Raw genomic sequence first — 26,528 nt, 5'->3', positions numbered from 1 at the left:
TATATCCTCTGTGAAAACCCATCAGAGCAGTGATGTATGGAAACACCACCGTGTTCCCAATAGCAAATTCTGCCTGAGGCACATCTTACACCATCGGGGAAAATATCTGAACCCTCACTTTCAAAGTTCTTTGAGAAGTAGGCTACTTGAAGATGTTGCACATACAAATCCATTTATCTATTAACACTTTGCAACAGCAAGGTTGATCCACTCAACGCCTAATGCAACACAGGGCCTGTAAACCAAACAAACAGATAAAAATCACTTGTGTTGTGGTGTTGTGTCTTAAAATTGGATCTGACTGCACCACAGCTCCGTGTGCTCCATAAACAAGTTACTGAACTAATATAATTAATATTTACAATTTATATTCCAAATTATAAATCACAGATTGATAACAGTATTTTGTCATTTTGTCAAGTTTCATAGCTGGAGTTCTCTGTATATGGCATTAACAAAACTGTTAGAGTAGCACACACAGATGTTCTGACATAACAGCGTTTTGTTGATATGTGCTGACTAAAAAAATGGCTTTAAATGTATCAGAGGTGGTGTGTTATTGGTCACGTCACATCAATATAATGTTAACGAGTTTCTTGTATGAAAGACAGAAAGTGCTGCAACATTTTCCACGTTTCAGAGATTTTTGATAAATGTCCTGAATATATGGTCTAAGGAGTTTTCAGACTGACATGTTATTTTGATGGAATTTGATATTTTTGTTGTGCCGTCAGTCATTCATTCAGTTAGTCCCCCTACTTGGTTCAGACTGAACTGTGTTAGCAACTACTGGAGGGATAGTTATGTATTTTGTTTGTTTTGTTTTTTACATTCATGCTCCCCAGAGGATGAACCCTAAATATTTTTGGTAATCATCTGACCTTTCATGTAGCGTCACCAGCAGGTTTAAAGTTTTCATTCATCCTTTGAAATATCTTAAAATCCACCAGATGGATTTGACATAAAATTTTATATTCATGGTTCCCAGATGATGAATCCCACTTACATCGCCAACTTTTCCTCTGTTACCAGCACAAGGTGCACATTTTGTGTTTTTGAGTGACATATCTCAAAAACTGTGAAGTGGGTTGTCATGAATTTTTGTTATAGACACTCTTTTCCCCTTCAGGGTGAGCTGTGATGACTTTGGAAGGTCAAAATTTTAATTTGAAAACTAATGACCACTCCATCAGCTGAACATTTAGGGCTAATTAGAAAATGCCAGAAAAACAAAGATGACGAACATAATAAACATTATACCTGCTAAACATTGGAATATTAGCATTGTCATAATGAGTATGCTGGCATACTAACTGTAGCATTTAGCCCAGAGCACCACTATACCTAAAGACAGTCTCACAGAGTTGCTGGCATGGCTGTAGACTCGTGGTCCTGTTAATAACACTGAGCTACATAATCATGGTTGCTACCCAGCTGTAGTATTAAAGCTCAGAGTGGAAACATGTCAGAAAATGTGTTTTGTTATCCTTGACATCAAAGCAAAAGCGAATCTTTGACAGTGTCACATTTCTTACTATATCAAATAAACCAAACCAAAACTAAATTCCTCAAGTTCACACTGCATGGTCCTCGTCTGATGTAATTAATTAAATTGATGTCAACAGTCTAAAGCTGAAATAAACCACTTCACATTCACTCCAAACATGCTCAGTCTATTCAGTGTTAATCCTTTTGCATTTTTTCTCTCTGTTTCTGTCTGCATCTCTCTCTCCGTCTGTCACTTTCTCAATTTAATTTCTCAGCTTGAATTGCTGCACTGGCACGACTGTTAACTAGACAAAACACTGCCAAAGTGGTTTATGAAATGTAAAATTTCTGCCAGTCTTTCTTTCTCTCTCTGTCTCGGTGTTTCTCCTCTCCCTCCCGTTTACCCCCTGCCAGCTCCCCCTCCTCCTCCTCCTCACCCCCTGCCGTCCCATCTTGAAGACAGCGTTGCGTTGCAGCTCTGTGCTCCTAAAGAGCTGAAACTGTCGGCCGGGGAAGCGGTGAAATGGAAAAATTTAATCGCATTAAGAGAAAAACCTTCTCTTTTCATTTGTAAATTCCTGGGACACGCTTTTTTTCCACCCTCTTTTTTTTCCCTTTTACACCTACCTCTTTCTCTCTCTCTGTGTCCTTACCCCGACACGGCTGCTGGGCTCAGAAAACATCCGCCTAGGCCTCAATACACACACACACACATACTTAGAAGTACACACACATACGGTACATGTAAGAACACACACACTCTCAAACACTCAAGTCCTCACTTTACTTCAGCCCCGGATTTGACAAACCAGGATGGAGGCCTATTGGATGAGTACACACACACACACACACACACACACACATTGTAATTCCTTTCCTTTTTCTCCTTAAACGAGACAGAGATCAAAGACCGTTTCACTGACTCCTCCTCTATTCCCTCCTCCAAGTCGGCCAATGCACCTCAACGGTTTTTCCTTCCGCTGTTCTCCCTCCTTCCTTCTTTCCTCTTTTTTCTTTCATTTCTTCTACTTTTCTCCTTCCTCTCTCTTTCTCTAACCCTACATCTCTCCTTCTTCCAATGCTACCAGTCCCTCAATTTCTTCTCTCTTTCAGAGTTATTGCCAACAGAAAATGTAACTAAAGGGGGGATTAGGATTTTAAGGTATTTGCTTTAGAACTATCCCTTTTTAGGTTGCAATCAGAAATATTTTTCTACTTTTTTGAAAATATGATTTGCAGCTTTTATTCACATTAAATAAAAAGGAAAGCCTCCTGAATTTCAAAACACTTGGTTTTAGCCAAGGCAGATATATTCAGCCATCCTGAAATAAAGTGTTGCCATTTAACTGTTGTTGGTACAGTTTGTGATTTCTCCCGTGAATTAATCTCACTAGTTTGAGATAACAACACACGAGCTGCAGTGCACCCCCCCACCCCCACCCCCAGTTTCTCTCTCTCTCTCTCTCTCTCTCTCTTTTTTTGTACGTCAGCTCTAAACTCAGCGGCTGGTGTCCCCGCTGAACTCGATCGTATCTATTGTGTGTAAAAAAGACCAGTTAGCTTCACATTCCTGCTGGATACTGTCACACTAAAAAGCACAATAGAGGTGCTTTCACACTGCAAATCTTTTAGTTCAGAGCCGCAACGTCAGCCAAACTGTAATACCACTCTCTCTGGTGTGTGTGTGTGTGTGTGTGTGTGCGCGTGTTTGCTCTTTCATTTGCTCTCTCTACCCCTGTCTCTCTCGCACACCATCAGAGGGAGCTCTCTCTCTGCAGCCAGATCACTCCAAATCCAATCCAACCAAATGCTATTTCTGTAAGCATCAATCAGTTTACAGCCCAAGACCACACATTTGTCTTCACTGTCAGTTCTGCGTAATGTGTGTACTGTATGTAGTGTATGTACTGACATAAATGCCCAAGAGAAAAGCTGCCTCTGTTCAAACCTGGAATCTGCTGGTGCTGCTCCAGCGATGGCTTTTCAGCATTCAAACATTCATGTCTGTACAATAAATGTTCTGTAATTGCTCTATTTAAACATGACAGGCCCATAATGGTCAGAGCTGACATGTTCACATGATATTTGGCACCTGCAGGAAAACCACGGTGAGCGAAGAACAATCATGTGAGAGAAGAAGAGTGTTCTCTGCTCGTTCACAGCTAGCAGCGGTGATGGGTTTTAAAATTCTGCAGTTCGCGAATGTTCATCTGTGAAGCTTCATTTATGACCATCATGGATGCTCTCCACTCCTTCTCACCTGTTTAAACAGCACTGTACATTAGTGATAAATTCTCACGTCGGTGTAATTATTTATTAGATAAAATATAGAACTCTGCTCCTTAAATAACAGGACATGGGAGTGCTCTGGTCCCCAAATGGTTTAAACATCAACATCTGAGGTTTGATTCTGACCGGAGATCTTTGTTACATGTCACACCTTTTCTCTCTCACATGTTTCCAGTATGACTCTTTGCTACTGAGCAGCAAAAGAGTTTTGCTGGATATTCATACTGTGAGTACTTAGCATGATTGAAAGCTGAAAGGGAGACTGATAATTATTGTGGCTATATGAGGGGTTTTCCCTCTCTTGTGCTGCACTGTGAAAGAGAGAAAAAAAACATATTTTTAAAGTGATTTGACATGACAAAAATCTTCTCTAGATAAAATATACAACAGATAAAATTTGATAGTTAAATGACAAATTAGTTACAGATAGAACGAAATCAGTTTATTTCATTGTGTGCTGTTATCTTTAGATTTATGTGACTGCATTTAATTCCTGAGGCGTGCTGAAAGTGATACAGAAATACTTCGTGACTTTGAAGTAAGGTTGCCCACACGACTTTCTAGGCAAAGTGACTCATTGTGCAAACTGTTTGGTTTCTCTCTATAATAGTGTATGGTCTAACCCTAACACTGGTAAGTGCCTAGAGATAATGTGTGTTGTGATTTGGCATTACTCAAATAAAACTGAATTGAATTGAACTCAGGGTTAAATATAATTAGCCTGTTTTTTGGTTTGTTTGTTTAAGTGTCAGCAGGATTATGTGAAAAGAATCAATATGCACCAAACTTGGTGGAGGAATGGGGTACAGTCCAGGGAGGGAGCCAATAAACTTTCGTGCAGATCCAGTGAAAGGGTGATACCTACTGAGTGTCAGTTATGTTAAGCGCTGTATGTCTGAAAAGGACCAAAGACTGAAATCCAATTTTTAAGATCTCTGCAGCTCAATGCATGCATTTGTTTAAAAATGCAGGGAGGTTCATATTGTTTTGTTGTTCTGAAGAGACAAAACACAGCTATAAACGTATGAAGCTAAGAGTCTTTCTCACATTTTACAAACTGTAGGTTGGAAAGTATTGAACCACCATCCAATAATGGCTGAGCCAAGAACTGAGGTCTAACAGTTGGATTCAAACCCTGCAATCACCTCCTTCAATCACTTCACTTAAAGTGCCTGCAAATCATTGAACACAGTCAGACTGTGGTCACATGGAGAGGCTGGCCCGAATGGAAGTGCGTAACTGTAATGAATGAGTGTTTCTGAGGGAGACCATTCACACCAAGTGAAAACCACCATCAAAACATTAAAGATTACAACATATTTCAAAGTGTTTTGTGGTTGCTTTCACACTACTGTCTTCCTGTGAGTGAGCCAACCTCTGAAGGCTGATGGTTCTTTGTAAACTGTACTATTTCTGTGCTGTACTGTTTCAAACATCCACTGACATTTCACCAACCACTGAGGCCTCAGAGGAACTTTTACATGAACATAAGACACATGTTGCATAGGAAGTTCAACATCACAGTGATACAGCATCTGGTTTACATGGTTTCACAGTGGGTAGGTGTTAAGAAGACATCCTCTCTGTCTGAGTTGATATTTTCAAGATACTGTCCATATTCTATGAATACTTAAGTATTCAGGTTGCCCCTCATTGCCATTATCCACAATGGTGATACATAGTATTAAAGCCCTCTATCAGAGCTAGATACACACAAGCCAGAAAAACTGCTAATTAATAAAATGTTGTCAAAAAGGAACTTGTTTAAAGGTAAATAATGTGTGCAAAGCTCATTCCAGCTATATAATGAGCTGATAGTAGCCACTCAAATTAAGACTTTTTTAGTTAATGATGTCTGTAAACTGTGGCAGACTAGTCTATGCCACATCATCGTGGATCAGAACGCAGGTAATAGTCAATAATAACGTTGTCATGTTGTTTTCATGATATTAGAGACTGTGACCTCAACCTGGCATCTCTCCGTGTCATACAGCTGTACTCCTAATGATGCCAGTGTTTTATCAGTGACATGCTGAGGGTAAAACAGATGTCTGAACTCTGGCAAATTCAACACAACTATTAAACAGTAATACCTGGAATTAAAAAATATCCAGCAATATGTGAATTGATTTAACATTTTTTTGGACCATGTACAATTTCTTCCTCCTGGCTGTTCCATGCCTCCTTGCTCCTTATCTGCCTTCCTTCTTTGTATCTGTTTCCTGCGTCTTTATCTGCTTCCTGTCCCCTTATCTACCCCCAATGTGTCCTATTTCTATCTGAAAATGCCGGCTTGTGAGATCACCATCATCATCATCCCCTTGCTGATCTGTTTCCAGGGAAACATGCCCTCAGAGCAAAGCGGATGACCTGAGGGTATTGAATACATATAATCTGACTTGTGTGCTTGTGTGTATGTGAGTCTATGAAGGCACATGTGTGTTTAACCTGAGGGTATTGTTAGCGACCTTTGTATAATCCGTATACTCCGTCTGCTCCACTATGAAGAGGGCAGGGGACCTCCTCACGCCAACATAACGCACATTACATACAACGTCCTTTACACGTAAAAACACATGTACCTGCAACACACGAGAGCATCACGAGGGATGAACACACAACAGACACTGATGCAACATAAAAGGCACTAAATAATACACATGGCACGCACAAAGATATACACTGAGATGTGTCATGCACATGGCCGAAAGACCAGCCTGCAGTTGAACAGGCAGTGAATATGTAGTGGGTTGTGTCAAGAAAGAAAATGTATAGATAGAAAAACTGAATAACTACAAATAAACCGGATGCACAAACCTAAGTACCATGACAAAAGCAATATATCTGGAGGGAAATGCAACATACACAAAGACAGATGCATCCAGAGTATACAACAACTGGAGAACTACAAAACATGCAAGCACATAGATACAACACAAATGCTGACATGAAGATCCACAATAATAATGTGTAGTCTATCACTTGGCATGTGGTGGATGCTTTTATTCTGAACTCCCCGTGGTGTGACACATGTATTTTTATTGCATGAGGCCTCAATGGGAATAAAATAAGTGGTTAGAAAATGTAAGATCTGCAAGCATTAGCTACTGTGAGGAACCCACTGAACTCCATAGAAGTATACACACATGTAAGACTTCAACAGTCAACTCGCACAAGGACCATACAGAGAATGCTTACACGGAAGTACAAGACTGCATATGCAATATTTTGTGATGTAAAGTGTACACTAAAACATGTAAAGTGTAATAAATCACTGCCACACTGGTGCTAACAAATTATTATTTAAACCTGCAGAACATGGGTGCGTTACTAAGAGAAGCAGCAGACTTTATACTTCATTGTAACTACAACTACATTTTAACAAATTGTGATAATTTTAATGTAGATAAAATGCTATAAAATGCTATACAGAGTACAAAGAGAAACAATGTGACAGTTGCTCAAGGTAAAAAGAAAAGACTGGTAGTGAGAAGAGGGAGAAAGAAGGGGAATTTATAGAAAAAGCATGAGAGCACAGGTGTGATTCTTTGACCAGGTTATTAGCTATTGTGTGCAGTGACAGCTCTAATGGAAAAAATGACAGATAACTTAGAAGAGATAGATGGAATGTGAAAGCTATGGCGCCTAAACAAAGAACTGGGATGGAAATATAAGAGGCAAAATGAAAAAAGACAAAAACAGTGAAGAAAAAGATGATGTAGAGAGTAAGCGAATATAGGTAGAAATGAGTGTGGTAAATGGAGAATATAAATATGTGTTTTGTTGCACAAAAGCCAGACATGGTGGGCCTGAATTTTCTTTCTGTATTTTGTATACATTTTGCAAGTCTCCAACACAAATATAACTCATATAAATTATGTAAGGTTGGCCCAGTCCTCCATTAACACAGCAGCATACATCCTGACTGACAATGTGCCACACACATGACAGAGGAAGACAACAATCAGTAAAATAATGACAATTCATATGTAGCAGTACACCACTTTTTGTCAGCAACACTTTTAATAAAATGTTATTGTTTATGTAAAACTAAAATAACATCCTGTCATAAATTATCTGGGACTATTCTCTGCATTGATGAAGGAATACTGACTCGAACTAAAAAAAAATCCCAGTTTAGAGGATGAATACATTACAGCTCACCTTCAGTGTTTTGTTTACAAAAGAGCTGGGTTGAGTGCTGATCTATGACTTGATCCCTGTTTCATCCCAATGCAACTGTAATTTTTGCATCCCTAAATTCAAGCCATTGCATTGTGGGATTGTTGACAGAGAGATGTCATTCTGATTGTTGACAGAAAGACACAAAATAGTGATAATTCTCAAGTGTTTTTTACTGCTACAGAAAAGTAAACTGAGTGAATGAGTGAATGAGAGACTGATTTCAGACATGTTTCATTACAGCTTCTTATTGCTATGTATTCACTAATCCATGCCCACTATGAGCAATCCAATCAAACCTTAAAGATTTGATTTAAATCCCTCCCACATGTTCCACATCTGTCCAGAAGCTCTAACTTTCATTTCACTGTGACTTTAACATTTAGCACAACGTTTCTCATTATTAGGGGGAAAACTGTTGACAGGATGTAGAGATCTTTCACAGGAGACATCTTTAGTGTGAATATTTGCTGATGCAGTGCAGTGGTTAGCACTGTCACCTCACTGAGTTTCCGTTTTTGAATTCTGGTTGGGCTGAGGCTTGTGTTTTCCTGTGTGAAGTTAACATGTTCTCCCTGTGCCTGCAAGGATTCTCTGCTCACCTGCTTTTGCTATGTTGCAGCCTTATGCTAAAATTTAGAAAAAGAAAAAAAAAACTTTTTATCCCCTTATCAATCTACACATAATCACAAAACAAACCCAAGATTTTAGAAATACTTGCAAATGTACTAAATTGGAAGAAACACCTTGACTGGAGTCCACCTGTCAATGGATTGGATGCGATTTGGAAAAGCATACACCTGTCTGTATAGGGTCTCACATCTGACAATGCATATCAGAGAAAAAGCCATGAGGTCAAAGGAACTACCTGCAGACCTTAGAGACAGGATTGTATCAAGGCACAGATGAAAACTGAATAAATTCATTTATTTCACATCACAGACTAGCTCTCATATATTACAATTAGATAGTGAGGTAAAAGGTTCGCATGAAGCATGTTGGATAAAATCCAAACCACCTGAATTGTTGAACCTCATCACATTTGGACGTTTAATCAGTATCCCTTGGCATCACATTTTAATGCACTGGGTGCCCCTTTAGCATCATTTTTCAAAGTACAGGATACACTACAGCATTGTTAAACTTCTTATGGTTATGTTAAGACACACACAGCACTTGGTTAAAGTTAGGGAAAGATGGTGATCTGGTCTACTACAGAAAAAGTTCACTGTGACTTCAAAACTATAATGCAGTGACACGTCAGCAGACAGTGAGCTGAGGTCTGTTGGACATATGCAACAACTTTCAGCTCTGCATGTTGAAAAATGACACTAAATGGGCCCTGACCATGAGGCCATACTCTTGTGTACCTCAGCTTGGATTGAAAGCCATGAAGTTTGGTACAGACATTTATGTCTATTAAAATTACAGCTTATTTCATTCTTTAATTCATGACAAAATACTCAGTCAGTTAAAAACTAGACAGTCTCGGGGTTGCTAGTGTGGCTCTAGACCTTTTGTCTGGTGTAAAGCATGCTGAGCAGATTTTTATCAAAAACCACAGTGCTTTCTAAAGGCACATTAATAGTATATGTAATTATGTTAAGCAACAGAGTAGATGTAGTAGATGGTGACTACTTCCCTCACTTTAAAGGAAACTACCCAAAGAGCAAAGACTCTCTGAAAGCATAATTAATCCTTTTTGCAATGACAATATGAAAGAAAATCATACAGGAGGACAGGAAACTAGGGAGGAAGAACATGTGAATGATTCAAAAACAATGAGAGAAGATAAAATAGTTGAAAAACAGATGAGACTAAAAAGGGAGAGAAAAAGGGAGAAAAATGAGGGGAGTAAGGGGAAAGAGGGAGCCTTGGTTTATTGCTGTGTCACACCAACCCAGACAACACTAGAGATTTTTTGTGGCTGCTGAATCCTTGAAACAAAGGTCAACATAAAACAACAGAGAGTCAAGTGTGGAAGAAAAGAGATTAGGGAGAGAGGGATTTGGGCGGGAGGAAAGACGCTGGAGGGGGGAGGAGGACGTGGAGGAGGAGGGAAGTTAAAGAAATTAAAAAATGTACAGATGATTGAAAAACAACAGCGATGAGGGAGGGGAGGAAGGTGACTGAGAGGTAGAGGAAGATGAGAAGAAGAGACAAAAGATGAAGAGGTGGAGGGAAGGGCATGGGAGGAGGAGGAGGAGGAGGGAGAGGAAGAGGAAGACAGGTGTGATCCTCCACAGCTCGGGTGTTTGTTTAGCCAAGAGCAGCAGCAGTAGAGCAGAGGATTATGGGATTACGGTCAGTTTCGTTGGTCATGTGAGTTGGCGGGGTCGACGCTGACCCCGCTTACCTTCTCTTAGTAAGGAAGCTTAGCCTGGCTGTGAAGGTGAGGTCACACACACTCACATACACCCACACACAAACTGCCCACCCATCTCTCTATCTCCCGGACAGACTGTCAACACCTCCTCTACCTCTATTTGGCTTTTTAATTTATTTATTTTTTTACCTTTTTAGTGTCTTTTCCCTCTCATTGCCCCACCCTGTCTTCCTCCCCTGACACCTTTTATCTCTCTTTTTAATTCTCTTGTCTATTTCTGTCTCTTCATCTCCCTCCCTCCCTCTCTATCTCTCTCCTCCGGATGTCAGGCTCCTTTTCACTGCATGTTATACATGCACCGCTTATCCATGCCCTCACAAATCCCACAGGATTCCTTGATTTTTCTATCTGGAAGAGTAAAGAATAAAACAAAGGAGAGAGGAATAAAATATCTTAATGTCAGGATCAGAAACTCAGACAATGTCCAGACTGTGAGGAACAACCCCGGCCTCGGTAAGTTTGACTTATCCTGACTTGGTATGGTGGCAGCCAGTACAGCATTTAGCCAGTTTTGGTTCTTTAGTAGCTTTTGTTTAGTTTCATTTACTTCAGTCAATTTAATATAATTATACTTGCATGATGGAAAAATATATAAGTAAAGTAGTAAAGTCAGTGATTAAAAAGAAATGACAAATACTGTTTGTAAAATACAATGTCAAACTAAATGATGTTGGAATACACATGACCACAAACAAGCACAAATCTGTCTAATCAATTCTTATCAATTATTAATCTGTGACTAAAAACTGTGAGATGTGGGCAGAGGTTCAGAAATCTGGAGCTAGTGCAAAGTTAAAATAATATTTTTATTTCAGTAACATGGGCACAATGGGTAAAGTTAATGGTTTTTTGTTTTATCAGTGGCCCTCAGTAATTACTGCTTCCAAGAGGGACAAATGTTTTCAAGTCATGACTAAGACTATTACAGCAAAAACACTGAATAAAAAGAAACAAAAATACTAATCCTAAACTATAACTGGTAGCTGGATGAGTTGCTATGATGTCTTCAGAAAAAAAGCCTTTTTTGTATGTTTCATAAAAAGAGTTTAAAATAAAAACAGTTGGATGTCAACTCGCTATTCACTGCTTTGAGCATCTTAAATGAAATTCCATTTACCTCCATTGTACTGGAGAGCCTGCAGCTGCAGATATTGTAAAACCTCAACTTAAAAAACTGGAACAATGTGCATGGTTACAAATTCAGCTGATGGGAAAATGTATTTATTTATTTTTTCATTTTCATCTTAAACTATTCCTTCCAAATATAAAAGCAAAAAACAATTCTAACATTACAGGGTTGATTTGCTTCACTAACTAACAATCTTATTCAGAAAAAACTGGCAGCTGGGACAGGAAACATGAGGAAAGAAAGAAGGGGTGTGACACGCAACAAAGGTCTCTGGCAGAATTTGAATCACGGATGTTATGTAGCATGTGCTGTAACGTTTGAATTCCAACGTTTCATTCCAATTATGGTTAATATTTAACATAAACATTACTTACTCTACATTACTTTTAAAGTATGTTTCATTTTAATGAAGTTGCTCTATGTTCTATATGTAAGAATGTGAAGCAATTTACATGTATTAATTACTTTTACTTTTTTTTATTAACATTGATTGATTATTATGTAAAGGACAAATTTTCCAGGAAAATCCAAAGGATGTGGAGTTTATGCTCGCTCCCGAATGCCTTGCTCAGTGTCTCTCCTCCACTTCTCTACGGTGCTACCTGTGTGCAACCCTAGCTAACATTAAAATGTAGTCCACTAATGTCAAGAAAATGAGCAGCTCCCAGCACAACGCAGACTGCAACACAAACTCAATGGAAGCTCAATGTAAGAAACTAAAAAAGTTTAACCTTGTGAAGCTCATCTAGTCAAACAGGAATGCGACTAGCAAACAAGATTACACTCAAATTACAGTCTCGCATAGCCAGACCCATCTCCACACGCCTTGCTTTAGCATTGTGCCAACACTGGAGAGTCATATAGTCTCAAATTTAGTTTATAGTTAAAATAATAAAAACGGTGATTCCGTCAATCATGTTCAGTTTCATGTACGTCACGTCACTGTTTTGGCTGATGCCCAGGATGCTCACTCGTGCTTACCTACAGGATGTGAGCATACAAACAAGCTCAAGCAACAGGATGCTGACTGCAGTTTGGTTAATGGCAACCAGTGTTACATGTAACAATGTCACACATAGAACCAAGAAATTGAAAAGAATTCCCACCAGCCAGCACTCCTCACCCTCACTCCAACAGTGTCAGTGAATGAACTGCTGAACATTTTGACATGAAACCTTTGAACATATTTTATCATTAATACAAAGATGTACATGTCTATATCAACATATCTTATTCAGCACATATATCTGTAGCTTAGTAGTTTGGAAACTGAAAAGCATTTTTTTTTCCCCCAGTAATTTTCAAAATTCACAGACCTGACCAGTTTATTTGAATATTACAGGTGTAAATGACCTGGTGTATGGAATATGTTGGCTGATGGCTGACATTACAGCATGTAACAAATTAAAATGTAGAAACGGTTACTATCACTAGCAAGCAACAGCTGTGTATGATGAAATCCAGTGGTCCTACTTGGTAGCGCCTGGTAGCTTTTATTTTACAGTTTTGCTGAAAATGGGTCAGAGCGGTTTTGATTCGACTCTAGTTATTTTTCACAATTTGTGTTTGTGTTTGTTTTATTGAATCGGATAAGGTCATATAATACTGAATATCCTTTCCTGAGGTCAGGACCACAGCTGGAGTCTAAATTAGGGCTGATTCATCTCAGGAACAAAATACAGGACAAACACTGTGTGGTATGATTTGGGGGAAAGGTCATGACGAGTTTTAGGAGAGCAAAAAAACCGTAAGACAAAAAGATAGTAGAGCTTAATGGAGAGTAAGAGAGAGAGAGAGAGATGATGTGCAACAAAGAACCATAATTGAAACAGAAATCTTGTGGTTGCTGTGTATGGTCGTAATCACCTGGCTAAACATACACTTTCTGAACAAACAGAAACAGACCTATCTGATCTAACAATACGTTATATGTAATAATATGCACATACACTACATATACTGTGTCATGCTGCTCAGGAAGCCTGCTGCGTCTTATCAGCACTGCAGGAAAAATTAGCAAAAATAAAAACAAACAGCAACAACTTTTGTCAGATGATACAAAAAAGATAACATTTTAAGAAATGTGTATTCTTGACTGTGACGACTGCTTTTCTTTGAGAAAATGTACTATCACTCCTTAAGACATCAGTCATGGTTGAACAGTGATTTGCAGTAGCTTGGCTGCACTGGTTCTTTTCTGGGCATCAGGTTGGCGTGACGCATATATCGTCCTAATCTCTGCTGATTTTACTGATTGGATCCTACCGCTGTTTCCTTTCCGTTCATTGAGCAGCAGCACAAATGACAGCATGACCACAGAACATGGGAAGGTAGAATCACAATGAAGGGACACCAATCTGCTCCTCCCCTTAAAGGAGCCATAATAAAAGGAAAACATGACAGTGTTTCCTCCCTGAAAAGTCTGAGGAAAAAATGCCACAAAGCTCTCTGAAGTGCAGTAAAAGAGTTTTACTAAACACCAAGCTGAAGAAAGAAAAAAATAACCTGTTGCACTGTGCTGTGGCCCGTGTTTGGTACTTGGTGTCAAACATCAAAAGCAGCAGCACGCGTGTGGATTTGTTCATTCATTCATTCCTTCTCGGCTGAGGGACATACCATAATAAGAAAATGAATCACTGATTCATTCAATAATTAAAAGTGTGTTATTTTTAAAACTCTATTAACCTCTGAACTAATATGTCATATGTACGCTGACACATGAGAGGTTCCATGAGGCTGAGTGTGTGTGTGTGATCTGCAGAGGCGGTGGGCTCGGGATCAGCCTGTGCTCAGACAGACAAGTAAACACAGACCAGAGGCTTAGCCTGACCAGATTAGCCGTTTATCACGTTTACCATTTACTACTAGCAGTAAGTGAAGGATTACATACAGTATGATGGGATTACAGCAATTGGAATGAAAAAGGGAACAGTTAAACACCAGATTACTGAAAAAGCAGGTGATGATTATGATAACTTGAAATAATAGTATGTGATTGTCTGATCATGGTTGATCTGATTACGATTACAGTAAAACATAAAGTTAATAGTGGAAAACTTGCATCTACTTTCAATGTTTTACTTTTGGGAAAAAGCACTTTGGTAGTACTTTAGTCAGCCCACCAGTTACTGTGTAATTATTTTGTACATACAGAGTATCAGGGAAATAATAGGGCAACAAATGTGTGTTTGATGAATAATTACAAGGTACAAACAGCAGAATTAGCCTATTTGTCCTTTCACAACAGCTATACCATGAAAAGGAGTCAAACTAACAAGTGTCATTTAAACTTTTTGAAAAAGTTATACATTATATATGATAAACTTTAACATATGATGTATCTACACTGTAATTACTGTGAGAATTTGGTGTACAGTGGAGGTACAATGGAGGATTATTTAGCAGCCCAGTATTTAAAAACATAAACATAACCTAGAAAACTATTTTACAGTTATAAAGACACACCCTTCTTCCCAGGTTAAGGCTAATGCTTTGTTCCCCAACAGCAAAGATTATGAAAACAAAAACAAAACAAAAAATGAATCTGAATCTTAAAATCTCTTCTTAAGCACAATGAAAAGTATAAGAAAGCAATTACAAGGCATCACTCAACCTTACCTCAGACTCTGAATCAGTTAAACAAGAAAAGAAAAACACATTCTCCCTGTTATGCACATTTTAAAGATTGGTTTAAAGATATCTGCAGGACACTGTGTATTCTGTGACCCTTGATCTCCTTAGTATTAGTGGCTTATAATGTTGAAGATCTGGGAGCTTATTCAACTGTTCTTATCCAGTCACTGCGGATGAGAACATCAGTTTAATGCTTAAAATGCACTGTGGAGGCATCCCTGTTTAAATTGTGAGATGCTGAAATTTCACATGTACTGTGCAAATGAATCAGAGTCATTGTGTTATAATAAGTCAATTAGGTATTTGTGTGTAAGATATAATTAGAGATAAATAGCTGTTATTTTGAGATACAAATTTGTTTGGTTACCATGTTTTATCTCAGTGAAAATGAACTTAACAAAACCAACATCTAAATCAAGTAATGGAGTGGAACAGCCTTCATCGCAGCTGTCTAAACATACAGTAGTTCTGTGACAGAGAAGTCACAGGCTGTTCAAACGTCATCAGTATGTTGTGTGTTAAAATGTGATGTGTCTCTGTTCAGCTGTGTTCCACCCACACAGGTGTTTTCACCCTACTTAGCCTGTTTTACCATCTCCTCAGGACTGTGTGGGCGTATACAGATGGATTGAGAGTTACTTCACTCTCCTGTCAATTATGCTGCACGGAGTTTAAGCACAGCCATGACACCATGTCCTTTGTAGCATATAGCTCCACCCAACTTCCACCTGAGCAGAGGTCTAATCAGCCAGGCTAATTTAAAACACCTGTGTGGGCGTGCAGGGCCTCATGCTGATGTTTTCTCTTCTCTTCCCTCCTGAAAACTTGTGTATTTATTTGCAAGTGGTATATTTAATGTTGGAGAAATCTCTTGGCATTTTGTACTTTGTCTCCACCAGACAATAGTCACAGACTGTGGTGGAACATTTCCCCTTTTAATGGCTTGTTAGAGAGCATGCAGCTATCTGTGCTGCTGAGAAGAGTTGCCACTGCTAACAAGCAATTGCCAGACCTTTTTCACCAAAATGTGACAAGTTCCTGGCGGAGAAAAATACGCTGGAAAACATGAAATGCCACAGCCCTTCGTTAACTCCAGAGGAACAGGACACAAGATACAGCAGAGTTAAATACGACTGTAATTAATCCAAAAAGATGAAATGCACAGAAAAGGTATAAATAACCAAAATAAATGAGGGGGGATACTTAACAAGCACAGATGACTAGTTGATGTATGTATATGAAAATAATGTGAATCATATGCTACATTCTTCATAGTCACCAGATCTCAACCCAGTTGAGCACCTACAGGGGGTTTTGGAGTTAAGTATTAGACAGTGCTCTCCACTATTAAGAAATGGTGTTCATCTGTCCAGTAGGAGTCCAGAGACTGTGACATGTGTCTCCTCACAGGGGTGTGGGGGAGCTGAAGAAGAGACACAGAGGGAGAGAGAGACAAGCTGCTGTGTGAGGTGAAAGGGACAAGTGTATGTTGGTATTCTGAAAACAACAGACTGTACTTTGGCCTGTTTACCAACGCAGTCTTCAGTTGGAGCTGCAGCAGTGGCTGTGACACACAGCTGCTGGAGGGAGTTAAGGAATGTAGGCTACTTTTTCTTGGAGTCATGTCTCAGGCAAATCTGAACACAATTACATCGACACTCATATTTTTAGATTCAGCATGACTCAGGCCTGGTTCATACCTGGCATTAACATGGTAGGTGATCTTTAAGTACAGGTCTGACTGCACCCAAGGCGCATTGAGATCTGATCGCTCAGACTACATTCAGTGTTGTCTGGGATGCATTTGGCTACATTCTTTAACCAGGGTAAATCCAAGTGTGTTGTGGGGCCACGTTGAAGGACCGCCCACCCAACTGACATCTTCTGCATAAGCAGAAGTATGCACTCACTTGTATTCATTCAGCTGGTTCTCGAATTGCTGAGTTTGTCCATGACATCTAAAAATTAAGAGCCCACAGACACATATTACAAGTGCGTCAAAAATCTCAGGTGATTTGGTTTGCCTGGAACACGCCAAGGAATAAACCCAGTCTGTATTATTTTGATTTCTTCTTCCTTTAATTTCCAGCAGAGTAGGAATGCAAAATGTTTGCTTCCTCCCACTGGTTAAAAACAACACATTTGTACATGCTTATTTAGATGTAGAGTGGGGAAGTGAGATCTGATCACAAGTGGTCAATTATCACCAATTCTAATGCCAGGTGTGAACTGATGTACTTAGTTTTTGTGTGATGATAAAACATGCTTCTCTTTCAAGACTGTTTTGTTTTAATGCATATGGTTTCTTTTTAGATTTTGTCGTTTTATGTTTCTATGTATTATATATATTATATATTTCTACTGCTCAGTGATTTGTAGCCGTTCAGTCTCCCACCACTTGCCATATTCTGTTCCTGTGTGAAACAGGAAAGCTAGTTCTTAATACATAAGAGCCTGCTGTTATTTTTTACATTTTGTCTTGATTTTACCGCCTACGCAAAACTACCACTAAGCCACACATCATTTAAAAACATTTACATTTAGTGCTGCTCTCTGTTTATTATCTCATACTTTGTCCTGCCTGTTGAACAAGAGCAGAGTCCATTCAGTCTATTCCTCCATGATATTCCAAATGTCTTGCTAATCAGGCCCATTAATGACAACTACCTTTCTGTTACATGGAAGAGCTTCCTCACATGTCACTCTGCTACACAAGTGGAACCTAATTTCAAATAGCACTACTTCTAATACTACGTTTTTTATTTGGCACCACAGTGATAAGCCAAATAATAATACAGGCAACACAACAAAACTGCATTGCAAAGGTTTTTTTTGTTTTTTTCCCCACTCTGTGATTTCCTCAGATTTAACAAGAAGCTACAGGAGAGGATGTTTTCACCTTCTTTTCTCCAAAAATGTTGCATGTCAAAAAAATACCTCCATTTTAAGAATTTTAGTTTCTTATATATCTGTCATGATACTTTTATCACTGCATTTGTATATTTCCCACCATCTCTTAAACAAATAAAGCTTCATGAACACACAGGGACAGGAAAAAACTGCAGTGCTCAACTTCAAAGTCAGTTTTCCTGGCTCTGCTGATGCCTGGGTGTTAAAATATTGATGCATTAATCTGTGGGTAGTATTTTATATTTTGTTTAAACTCCAAAGGCACATCAAGTTTTATGAACTTACTGCATTTTTTTCTATGTTAAATTGTACTTTCAGCTAAAATGCAGTGGAATAAAAAGTAGAATACATCACACTGACACGTGGTGCAGCTAAAGTGATGATGTCTGACTAAATACAGAAACTTTAGATTTTAAGTGGCAGTGTTTCAAAACTGTAGTATACTACTAGAATAAATGTACTTCTGTTACTTCCCAATCTGTTTGTTCTCTAGCTGTTTGAACTGACCTGAATATACCTCTGACATTCAGCAGTAGTGTATTCGTTATTATCCTCATTAACTGAATGACGCACACACAGTGGTCATCTGTGTGTCACAAAGCATTAACTGGAAATTCAAATGTGACTCATCGGGTTAATTGTAAGGAAGGTGTGTGATAAATGTGACAGCGACTCTATGTTCACATTAGACAAATGCAGGACAGCAACAATGCAGTAAAAATAGCACAAGAGGTCAGGGATTTAACGTGTATGAAGCTGCTTCATGGAATGAATTTAAGGGTGAAATAAGGGAAGAGATGTTAAATTACACTACATCAAAATTAGAATTCACTCATTTAGAATTACGTGTGTGTACGTCCTCCACTTGATTACTGATCACTGAGTGTGAATCTGTGGAAAACAGTGGTAAAGGATATATTTTGGGTGATGTGATCATGTGAAGTTTGCTGGAGTTACATGTGCACGTAATTTATGGAGTTGAGTACTTACACAAGCAGGCAACTAGAAACATATTTAAGCTGTTTAGGATAAACAAATCATCTTTGGATTGTATTCAAAAGAAGCTATAGGTTTGGTGATGTATTTTTAAATTATTGTTAAGAGAAGCCATGTTTGCTGAGGACAACATATAGTGCTCTAACGTATGGTGTAAACAAAAAGTGTTTACATTTAGGATGATAAAAATAAGAATGCAGTGAGGAGAATTATGTTGTTTTGAATTTGAAAAAGAAAAGTTCATGATGTGCAAAGTTGAGGTCTGGTATTTTACCTCTCAGTAACTGGACAGTTTGTCATATTGAAGTGGAAAAAGCACATTTATTCACTGTGCCGCCATAATGATACAGAAAATGACTTTAATTTAGTTTTCTGTTGTCCTGTGAAGAATAATTTGTTTAGTAAAATAAAAACAGAGTTATCATGAATGATACATAAAGTCTGGTTTACCTAAACACATAGAAAACTTTTAAGTTAGGGAGATGATCCCTTTATCTGGATAAACCTCGGACTGGTGGCATTTCTTGTCTTTTCTTCCTTGATATTTGGAAGACAATTTATTTGAAGATTTGCACAAAAACATCAAACTATATAGAAAGATATATGATATAACCACTGTCTTCCTTTTCAATTTGTGTTTTGTGATCCCATGAAGGTTAGGCCAAATGCTTGGCATGATTCTTAAAGAATGTACCATTACAATGTAAGTCAGTAGATGTTGTTTTCCTCTATGGATTTATTCAACATAAACTGTGGCAGTATCTGCTTTACTTCTCTGTGTAGCCTTGTGCACAAGGGTGGAAGCACTGCATCTTCTATATCCTGCATCACTGAGAGTATAAAATATTAACTATACCAGCTTTCTACATGATACGTGTGACTAAGGCAACCCATGAGAAATCTATGATATGTTGCTGATTTTACTACACTCACCTACAACTGTGGCGACAAGGGTCTTGTGCAGAGGACAAGAACAGTTAAAAGACAGGTTTCAAGCCTATAAAATGAGACAGTAATGTGAGAAGATAAGAAGCAAATATCAGGAGATACTGATCAACTCCCACAGATATACTGTATAAGCCAACAGTCAGGCAACAGTACACAAATCATAGGGCTATAACAGTTGTGTCTGTGGCATACTTTGTATATAATCTTCATGAAAACATGATAAATTGCAATCTTAACAATAATGAATTTGAAGTAAGCATGCCTTGGTAATGGTATGTACATAAGAATATGGTAGAACATTACATTTCTTATACTTACTCAAAAACATTAGTGAAAAAGCAAAACTGTAAAGATAAACTGTAAAGTAAAATCATAGTAGTGTACCAGGTGCAACCAAACAAGAAATATGACCACATTTTTATTACATTGTAATAATGTAGTAATACTGTAATAATTTATCTCTCTGTCTAAGTCGTTCTGCCAACTGCAATTAGAATACACAGCCTCTACTGCACCGGCTCTTTAACAAACTATCTTACAGCCAGACCCATTTTGTTAATTGATTTTTTTGATAAAACTATCTCTGTCTTTTGTTATTTTACACTTTTGATCATCTTGATGTCAGTTTCCCCTCATCAGTTGTGTTGACAGAGTTTTCCACACTGTGGACAAATAAGTACTAAGAAACTAACTAGTGAATGACTGATACTGTACAATATACAATATATATGTAAAGGACAAAAAAACAAAAGCAGTCAACATGACAACTTGTCTGTTGAGACACAATCTCCCAGTTACTCAGGATGGTGCACACACCTCACTCTGAACAGTTGGTATGGTTCCTTTGGTGAAGGTGGATCCACTGAGAGCTTAACCAAAAAAGAAAAAAAGTGATATAACTGTGTCTTTAGAGACATCGCAGACTGATGAAGGTTTGACCTCTGCTGTATTTTACAGGAACATGATTGGCTGTGACAGCCTGAAGGGGTGAGAGCCTGAGAGGCGGCCGCTCCAATGGCGTGGACTGAGCCACGGTGGTGTCCAGACCCAGAGCCAGAATCAGAACCAAAAGTGACACCTCACAATCTCAGGACTCAAACATCAGCAGCAAATTTTTCATCATCCATTCCTCAAGTCCACCTTCCAGTATTACTGCCCCTCCTAATCCTTGTGCTTGCTGCCTTTGCTGACCTCTGTACAGCCGGTCCACCCCAGCCAGCCCAACCACCTCTCCTGTCAGGACAGCCTTTTATCATCTTCTGGGGCATACCTGACTCTTCCTGCTCTGGTCGGCCAGATCCCAGATCTTTTGGGATGGAACGAGAGGGCCGCGTGGCTGTCTTTTACGAGGACACGCTTGGGAACTACCCGTATTTCATAGACAAAGACACACCAGTCAATGGAGGCCTACCACAGCACACAGGCCTAGACAACCACCTCCAGAAGACACAGCAGGACTTGGAAGCAGCTTTACCCGCCCCAAGGTACCTTGGGCTGGGGGTGTTGCGCTGGGTAGAGTGGGCCCCCCAGTGGTCCAGGAACAGAGATAAGCAGACGATGTATTTGGAGGCGTCAAGGAACCTGCTGAAGGCTTTCTTTCCTAACTGGACTCCAGAGGAGGTGGAGAAGTGGTCACAGGTAAGGAAAGTTCAGGTAAAGAGGCAAAAAACTGGTTGGTCGTGGAGGAAAGCGACAGCTGTGGCAGGGGGAAACAAGGGAAAACAAGTCTACAAGGAAAAGAAGGAAGACAGATGATCAAACATGATTAAAAAAAAGAAGGATAAGGGAAAGGTTGAGGGAGCATGGGTGGAGATGAACGATGCAAATATCCGCTGGGACTAGGTGGCTAATGACATGACTAGGGTACACCCACTTATAAACTGCCTAAACATGCAAACAAAAAGCTCATAATCAATGTGGATTAAGATGAATGCCAAACATAAGCATAAGCAAAGGTCTTGTTTGGTTTGTCTGGATGTTTTTATGGTTTTGTGGTCAGCCAAATATCTAATATACAGGCACAAGAGTGGTATCGTTCTTCTCCTCTAACTCTTGGCAAGAAAGCAAATCTCTATCGTCTTTCTATTGCTAAATGTGTTGGTTTGGACATTTCAAGTGTCTGGAGGGGACTGACAGCTGATCTACTGATCTTGTCGCAGGTGGACTTTGAGGCAGCTGCACAGTCAGTAATGACGGAGACTCTACGGGAGGTCAAAAGATTAAGGCCCAAAGCATTATGGGGTGTCTCCCCTTTCCCCAGCTGCTACAATGGCAACCCCGCCCAAACCATATTAGCCAATTACACCGGCCAGTGCCCTGCTGCAGAGATGGCCCTTAACGATGAGCTTCTGTGGCTCTGGAAACGATGCTCCGCCCTCTACCCTCTCCTCACCCTGGAGAAGCTGCAGGTGGGTTACACTACTTTGTTGTGTTTTTTTTAATATCTTTTTGCATTTTTGTTTTGGATGAAAAAAATGTATAAGCATTTTTCTGTTAGTCTTACTCGTACTGGAGGACACAAAAAGTCTGATCGTAAAACAAAGAAAATATCTTTTGAATCTGTTTTAGTACCTAAACTAAGCTGGATATCAGCAGGAACAAAACTGTGAAAGGAAGGAGACATCAAATCACAAAAAGTTGTGAAAACTACTGTCTAACTCAACCTTGTCCCCTGAGCATCTAATAATATCTAAATGACAGCAGAAAGACAACTCCCAGTATCAAACCAAAAACCAAGTGAAATGAAAAATGCCATGTGTGGTTTATCAGTGAGGTTTTGTAAAAAGTTACAAGACTTCTCCTTGTCAAAGCCAGTGCATACCAACATCTCTGTGAGCCCAGAGAGAGAGTCAGCCCAACGAATCTCTTGACAAAGATGATCCAGTTTCAACTTGTCCAGCTGAGTTGTACAAAAACATTTTACAGTTTACTGTTGCTTAAGCACTCAATTGTGTAACTGCGTTGGATATAGTTTATAGTTAATAAACGTGTGAAATATGTCCCCCTTCTTCCAGAGTGGGACTGCTGGAGCCAAGCTTTATTTATCCAGTCAAATAAGAGAAGCACTGCGAGTATCATCTCTGACTGGGACAGCATTTGATCTTCCTGTATTCCCACTGGTCAAGAGCGTCTATGCCTCAACTAATACTTTCCTATCACAGGTGAGAAGTAACATCTGATGCATCTGATGTCAAGTAGGTGCAGCACAAACATATTTCAACTTAGATATGTCAAAGAGGATCAATAATAAAGCAGAAGAGGCGATGAGGGACAGAAGAGGTTTCCACTTGTATCATGGCACTGATTATTTCCTGGCTCATTACTTTTGAAGTTTTATTTGGAAAAAGAAATAATTAAAGTCTGGAAATGTTTTTATTACTAATGACATGCAATTTTACTAAAAGGTGTAGGACTTTACATGATGAGTGTAATTGGGTAAATACTGTCTTTCTACACTGATGTAAAACTACCCAGATTAAAGCTGAGACTTGGCACTTTAAGGTAGTATCCATCACTTCATTTCAAACTAAAGAACAAAAAAATGTGCATCTCTCCCTGTACCAGCTGTGTGGACTGTATAATAAACATAAAGCTGAAAAAGAGTGTGCTGTGCTGTGACTCTTTTACAGCTTCTTTTATTGTATATTTTTTCACTGCAGACAGACCTGGTCAGCACCATTGGAGAAAGTGCTGCCATGGGAACCGCCGGAGTTGTCATCTGGGAGCGAAGTGAGACTAAGACTGAGGTACACACATAAAATATACATTTACATAAAGTGCACACACCCACAAATTTATGCACATTTATTGTTATTGATACAAGTGATAATTCTCTTTGTTTTGTCTTCCTGTTCTTCTTCAACAGAATAAGTGCAATATGACATGGTTAAAGAAAAAATATATATATTGACATTTTAAAGGAAACATACTCCCAACAACTGTTCCTGCTTCCTGCTTATATCAAATTTAACTGCCTGTTCCTTTCCCAGAGAGAGTGTCAGGACCTGGCAGAGTTTGTCCGCAAGGTCCTGGGACCCTACTCCATCAACGTCACCACGGCAACTCGACTCTGCTCAGCCTCTCTGTGCCAGGGGAAGGGCCGGTGCGTCCGTCAAAACCCGCAAAGCTCTGCCTATCTCCACCTCCCGCCCCAATCCGAAGCGGTGGAGAAGGTGACAGAAAAGGTGAGAGATTACACATTGAAGGTAGAGTTCAAGATTCATTTGTGCTGGATTGATAAAGCCCCGCTCAAGCAATGTTTTTCAGTTATCATTAATTCTTGATGCCCACTGTAGATGTTGACAGAGGCCTGTTTAAGCTCGTTCAGATGTAAACCAGGCTCATTCTGTCCTTAGCCTGGCACTGGCAACATCAACAAAGCAGCTCTGTGTCATTACACAAAGCCATGACACTCTCCAGTACATGTGGTGACCTTAAGAGTCTTACAACAGATAAAACAGATCAAACTTACATTGAGCTTCCAGTTAATTACCTACATACATACTGTCTTTCAGTTACTACATTATTTGAGGAACCATACAGGAAGCACAGTGAAATCATGCTCACAGGAAGGTCTGCCTTGTACAAAAATAGCCCTGTTAGCCCCTTTGACTTTCTGCCTTTGCTGCGAATAAACAGTTGATTCTTAAAAGCCTGCACATGCATAGTGAAAGGCACGTGTAAAGACGAACAAGTTCTCAACTTATGTTCTCTCTGTTGGGAAATTGGAAATAGAGCAACTCAGTTTGAGTCACGACTGATAAAGACAACCAGGCGTGACTTTATATGGATAAAAAAAGAAAGAGGGAAACCAACAGCAGGGAGTCCGGTTGCCTGAGGATTTTTGGTGTTTAAACAGTAAGAAAACAGAGAGGGAAACAGTAGCTGAGACACAACAGAGGAGGATTCAGTGGAGTCTGATCCTGTACCACTGAAAACAGGAACATTGTGTTTCTCTGGGAACACTCATCACTTTTTGCAAATCTCTGAATGGGGCTTTGGTAATGTTCATCAGAAGTGCACAATATAAAGTATGAATACTGCTGTAACTGCAAAACACTATGAAAAATTTCCTTTGAATTTTAGCTGCATTATGTAATCTTCAGGTTTTAGACTTTATTTTTTATTTATTTTCTATGAAATTAAAATTAAAACAATATTATTGTTTGATAATACTGGCATTTTTTTCTATCATCCTTTTCAGATAGAGGCAGCAAAAGCCACAGATCAGCCAAACATAGACGCAAAACCAGCTGAGCCAGACCCAGCTGAGATATGGAAGAGAGATTTCCAGTGCCAGTGGTACAAGACCGCAGACGGGGACGTCTCAGACCAACAGTCCCCTAAAGATGGCGCGTCTGTTGGAGAAACAGTTGAAGAAAATGCGGGAGATGTAGCAGGAACTACACCTGCTTCCACAGTAGTTTCTACAACAAAAGGTGCCTCTGTAACAGAGTTAGGAGGAAGCAGTTCACCAGGTACTGCAAGTCTATCGCCTTCACTGGAAGTACCCACAGTTGGCGGTACAAATCCACTGAGTGCCCCACTCCTCACTGTTCTGCTGCTGCTGTTGGCTGGAAGTCTATGCCATGTGAAATGAACCAGCCTTCATCTGTAAGGTCTGGGCTGCAATGGCCCTTCTCAAGTGCCCTTGAGCAAGACACTGAATCCCTGCTGGCTGCAGGTGTGCTGCTTTGTAGCTGAACATACCTGAATATTGAGTATCACAAAACAAAAAGAAGAAGAAACTATGTCCATGCTGGAATTCAAAATCTATCACTGGATGTGCCAAGAGACAGTGGTACAAACAACTGTCACTGACAACTGTCAGTTTCTACTGGCTGGATTTAAACCTTTTTCATGGAAGGAGAAACTACATACTAGATTAAGACTGACCCATCAGTGTGCTGCTATCAGCTTGTTGTTGTATCACATCAGCTGACAGTTGTCCCACTAGATAACATGAAAGCGGTCTATAAAACCTGCAATGAGGTTTTACTGTCTTTGCACAATTTGTTTCTCCATTTGTTTGTCAGTGCATTGTTATGTGAAAATTACTTATTCATTTAGAGGCCTCATACAGTAAGGAGTTTCTCTTTTTAATAAATAGATTTGTTGAGTTAAAGGGCCAGTTCACCAAACAAGAAAAAAAAAAAAAAAAAAACATGCTGTCAACAGATTTTACTGGACTATATCCTCAGTCAGTAGTTTCAATGTAAACTACTGACTACTGACAATATATTAAAATGTGGACAAATAAAATCAAAATTATCTGCAATGCTAGATACAGTTTGAGGTAAGAGGGAACTTGTGTTCTTGATAATTTGGGTGAACAGACCCTTTAATCTACTGTGAGGAGCTGTTGCCCAATAATCAAATTGAAGATATTTAAATTTGTGCATTGAGTTTGAGTTAAAAGTCACATATTTAAATGTCTACAAATGTTGCATATTGTCAAAAACATCCAGACGTTTCATTGTTCATCTATCACAGCTGCAGAAGGCCTATCTGCTGAACTGCAGCACAGATTATCAGAGCTCTGTAGCATCCTCTGCCTGAGTTCTGCTG

At 39.3% G+C, this 26,528-nt stretch overlaps 1 protein-coding gene across 1 annotated transcript; it reads left to right on the top strand.

Moving 5' to 3' along the window:
- The first annotated feature begins 20,419 nt into the window (after nt 1-20,419).
- On the top strand, nt 20,420-26,097 carry si:dkey-72l14.3 (Glyco_hydro_56 domain-containing protein). Its single transcript, XM_018675113.2, has 6 exons — nt 20,420-21,599; nt 22,121-22,369; nt 22,976-23,122; nt 23,621-23,707; nt 23,951-24,145; nt 25,165-26,097. The coding sequence occupies exons 1-6, from the start codon at nt 20,976-20,978 to the stop codon at nt 25,558-25,560; spliced, it is 1,698 nt and encodes a 565-aa protein (XP_018530629.1). The 5' UTR covers nt 20,420-20,975; the 3' UTR covers nt 25,561-26,097.
- Nucleotides 26,098-26,528: the final 431 nt, after the last annotated feature.

This window comes from Lates calcarifer, linkage group LG6, assembly GCF_001640805.2.
Source record: "Lates calcarifer isolate ASB-BC8 linkage group LG6, TLL_Latcal_v3, whole genome shotgun sequence".
Taxonomy (NCBI): domain Eukaryota; kingdom Metazoa; phylum Chordata; class Actinopteri; family Centropomidae; genus Lates; species Lates calcarifer.
The sequence above is the reverse complement of the archived record's forward strand: the minus strand, read 5'-3'. Positions and strand labels throughout refer to the sequence as shown.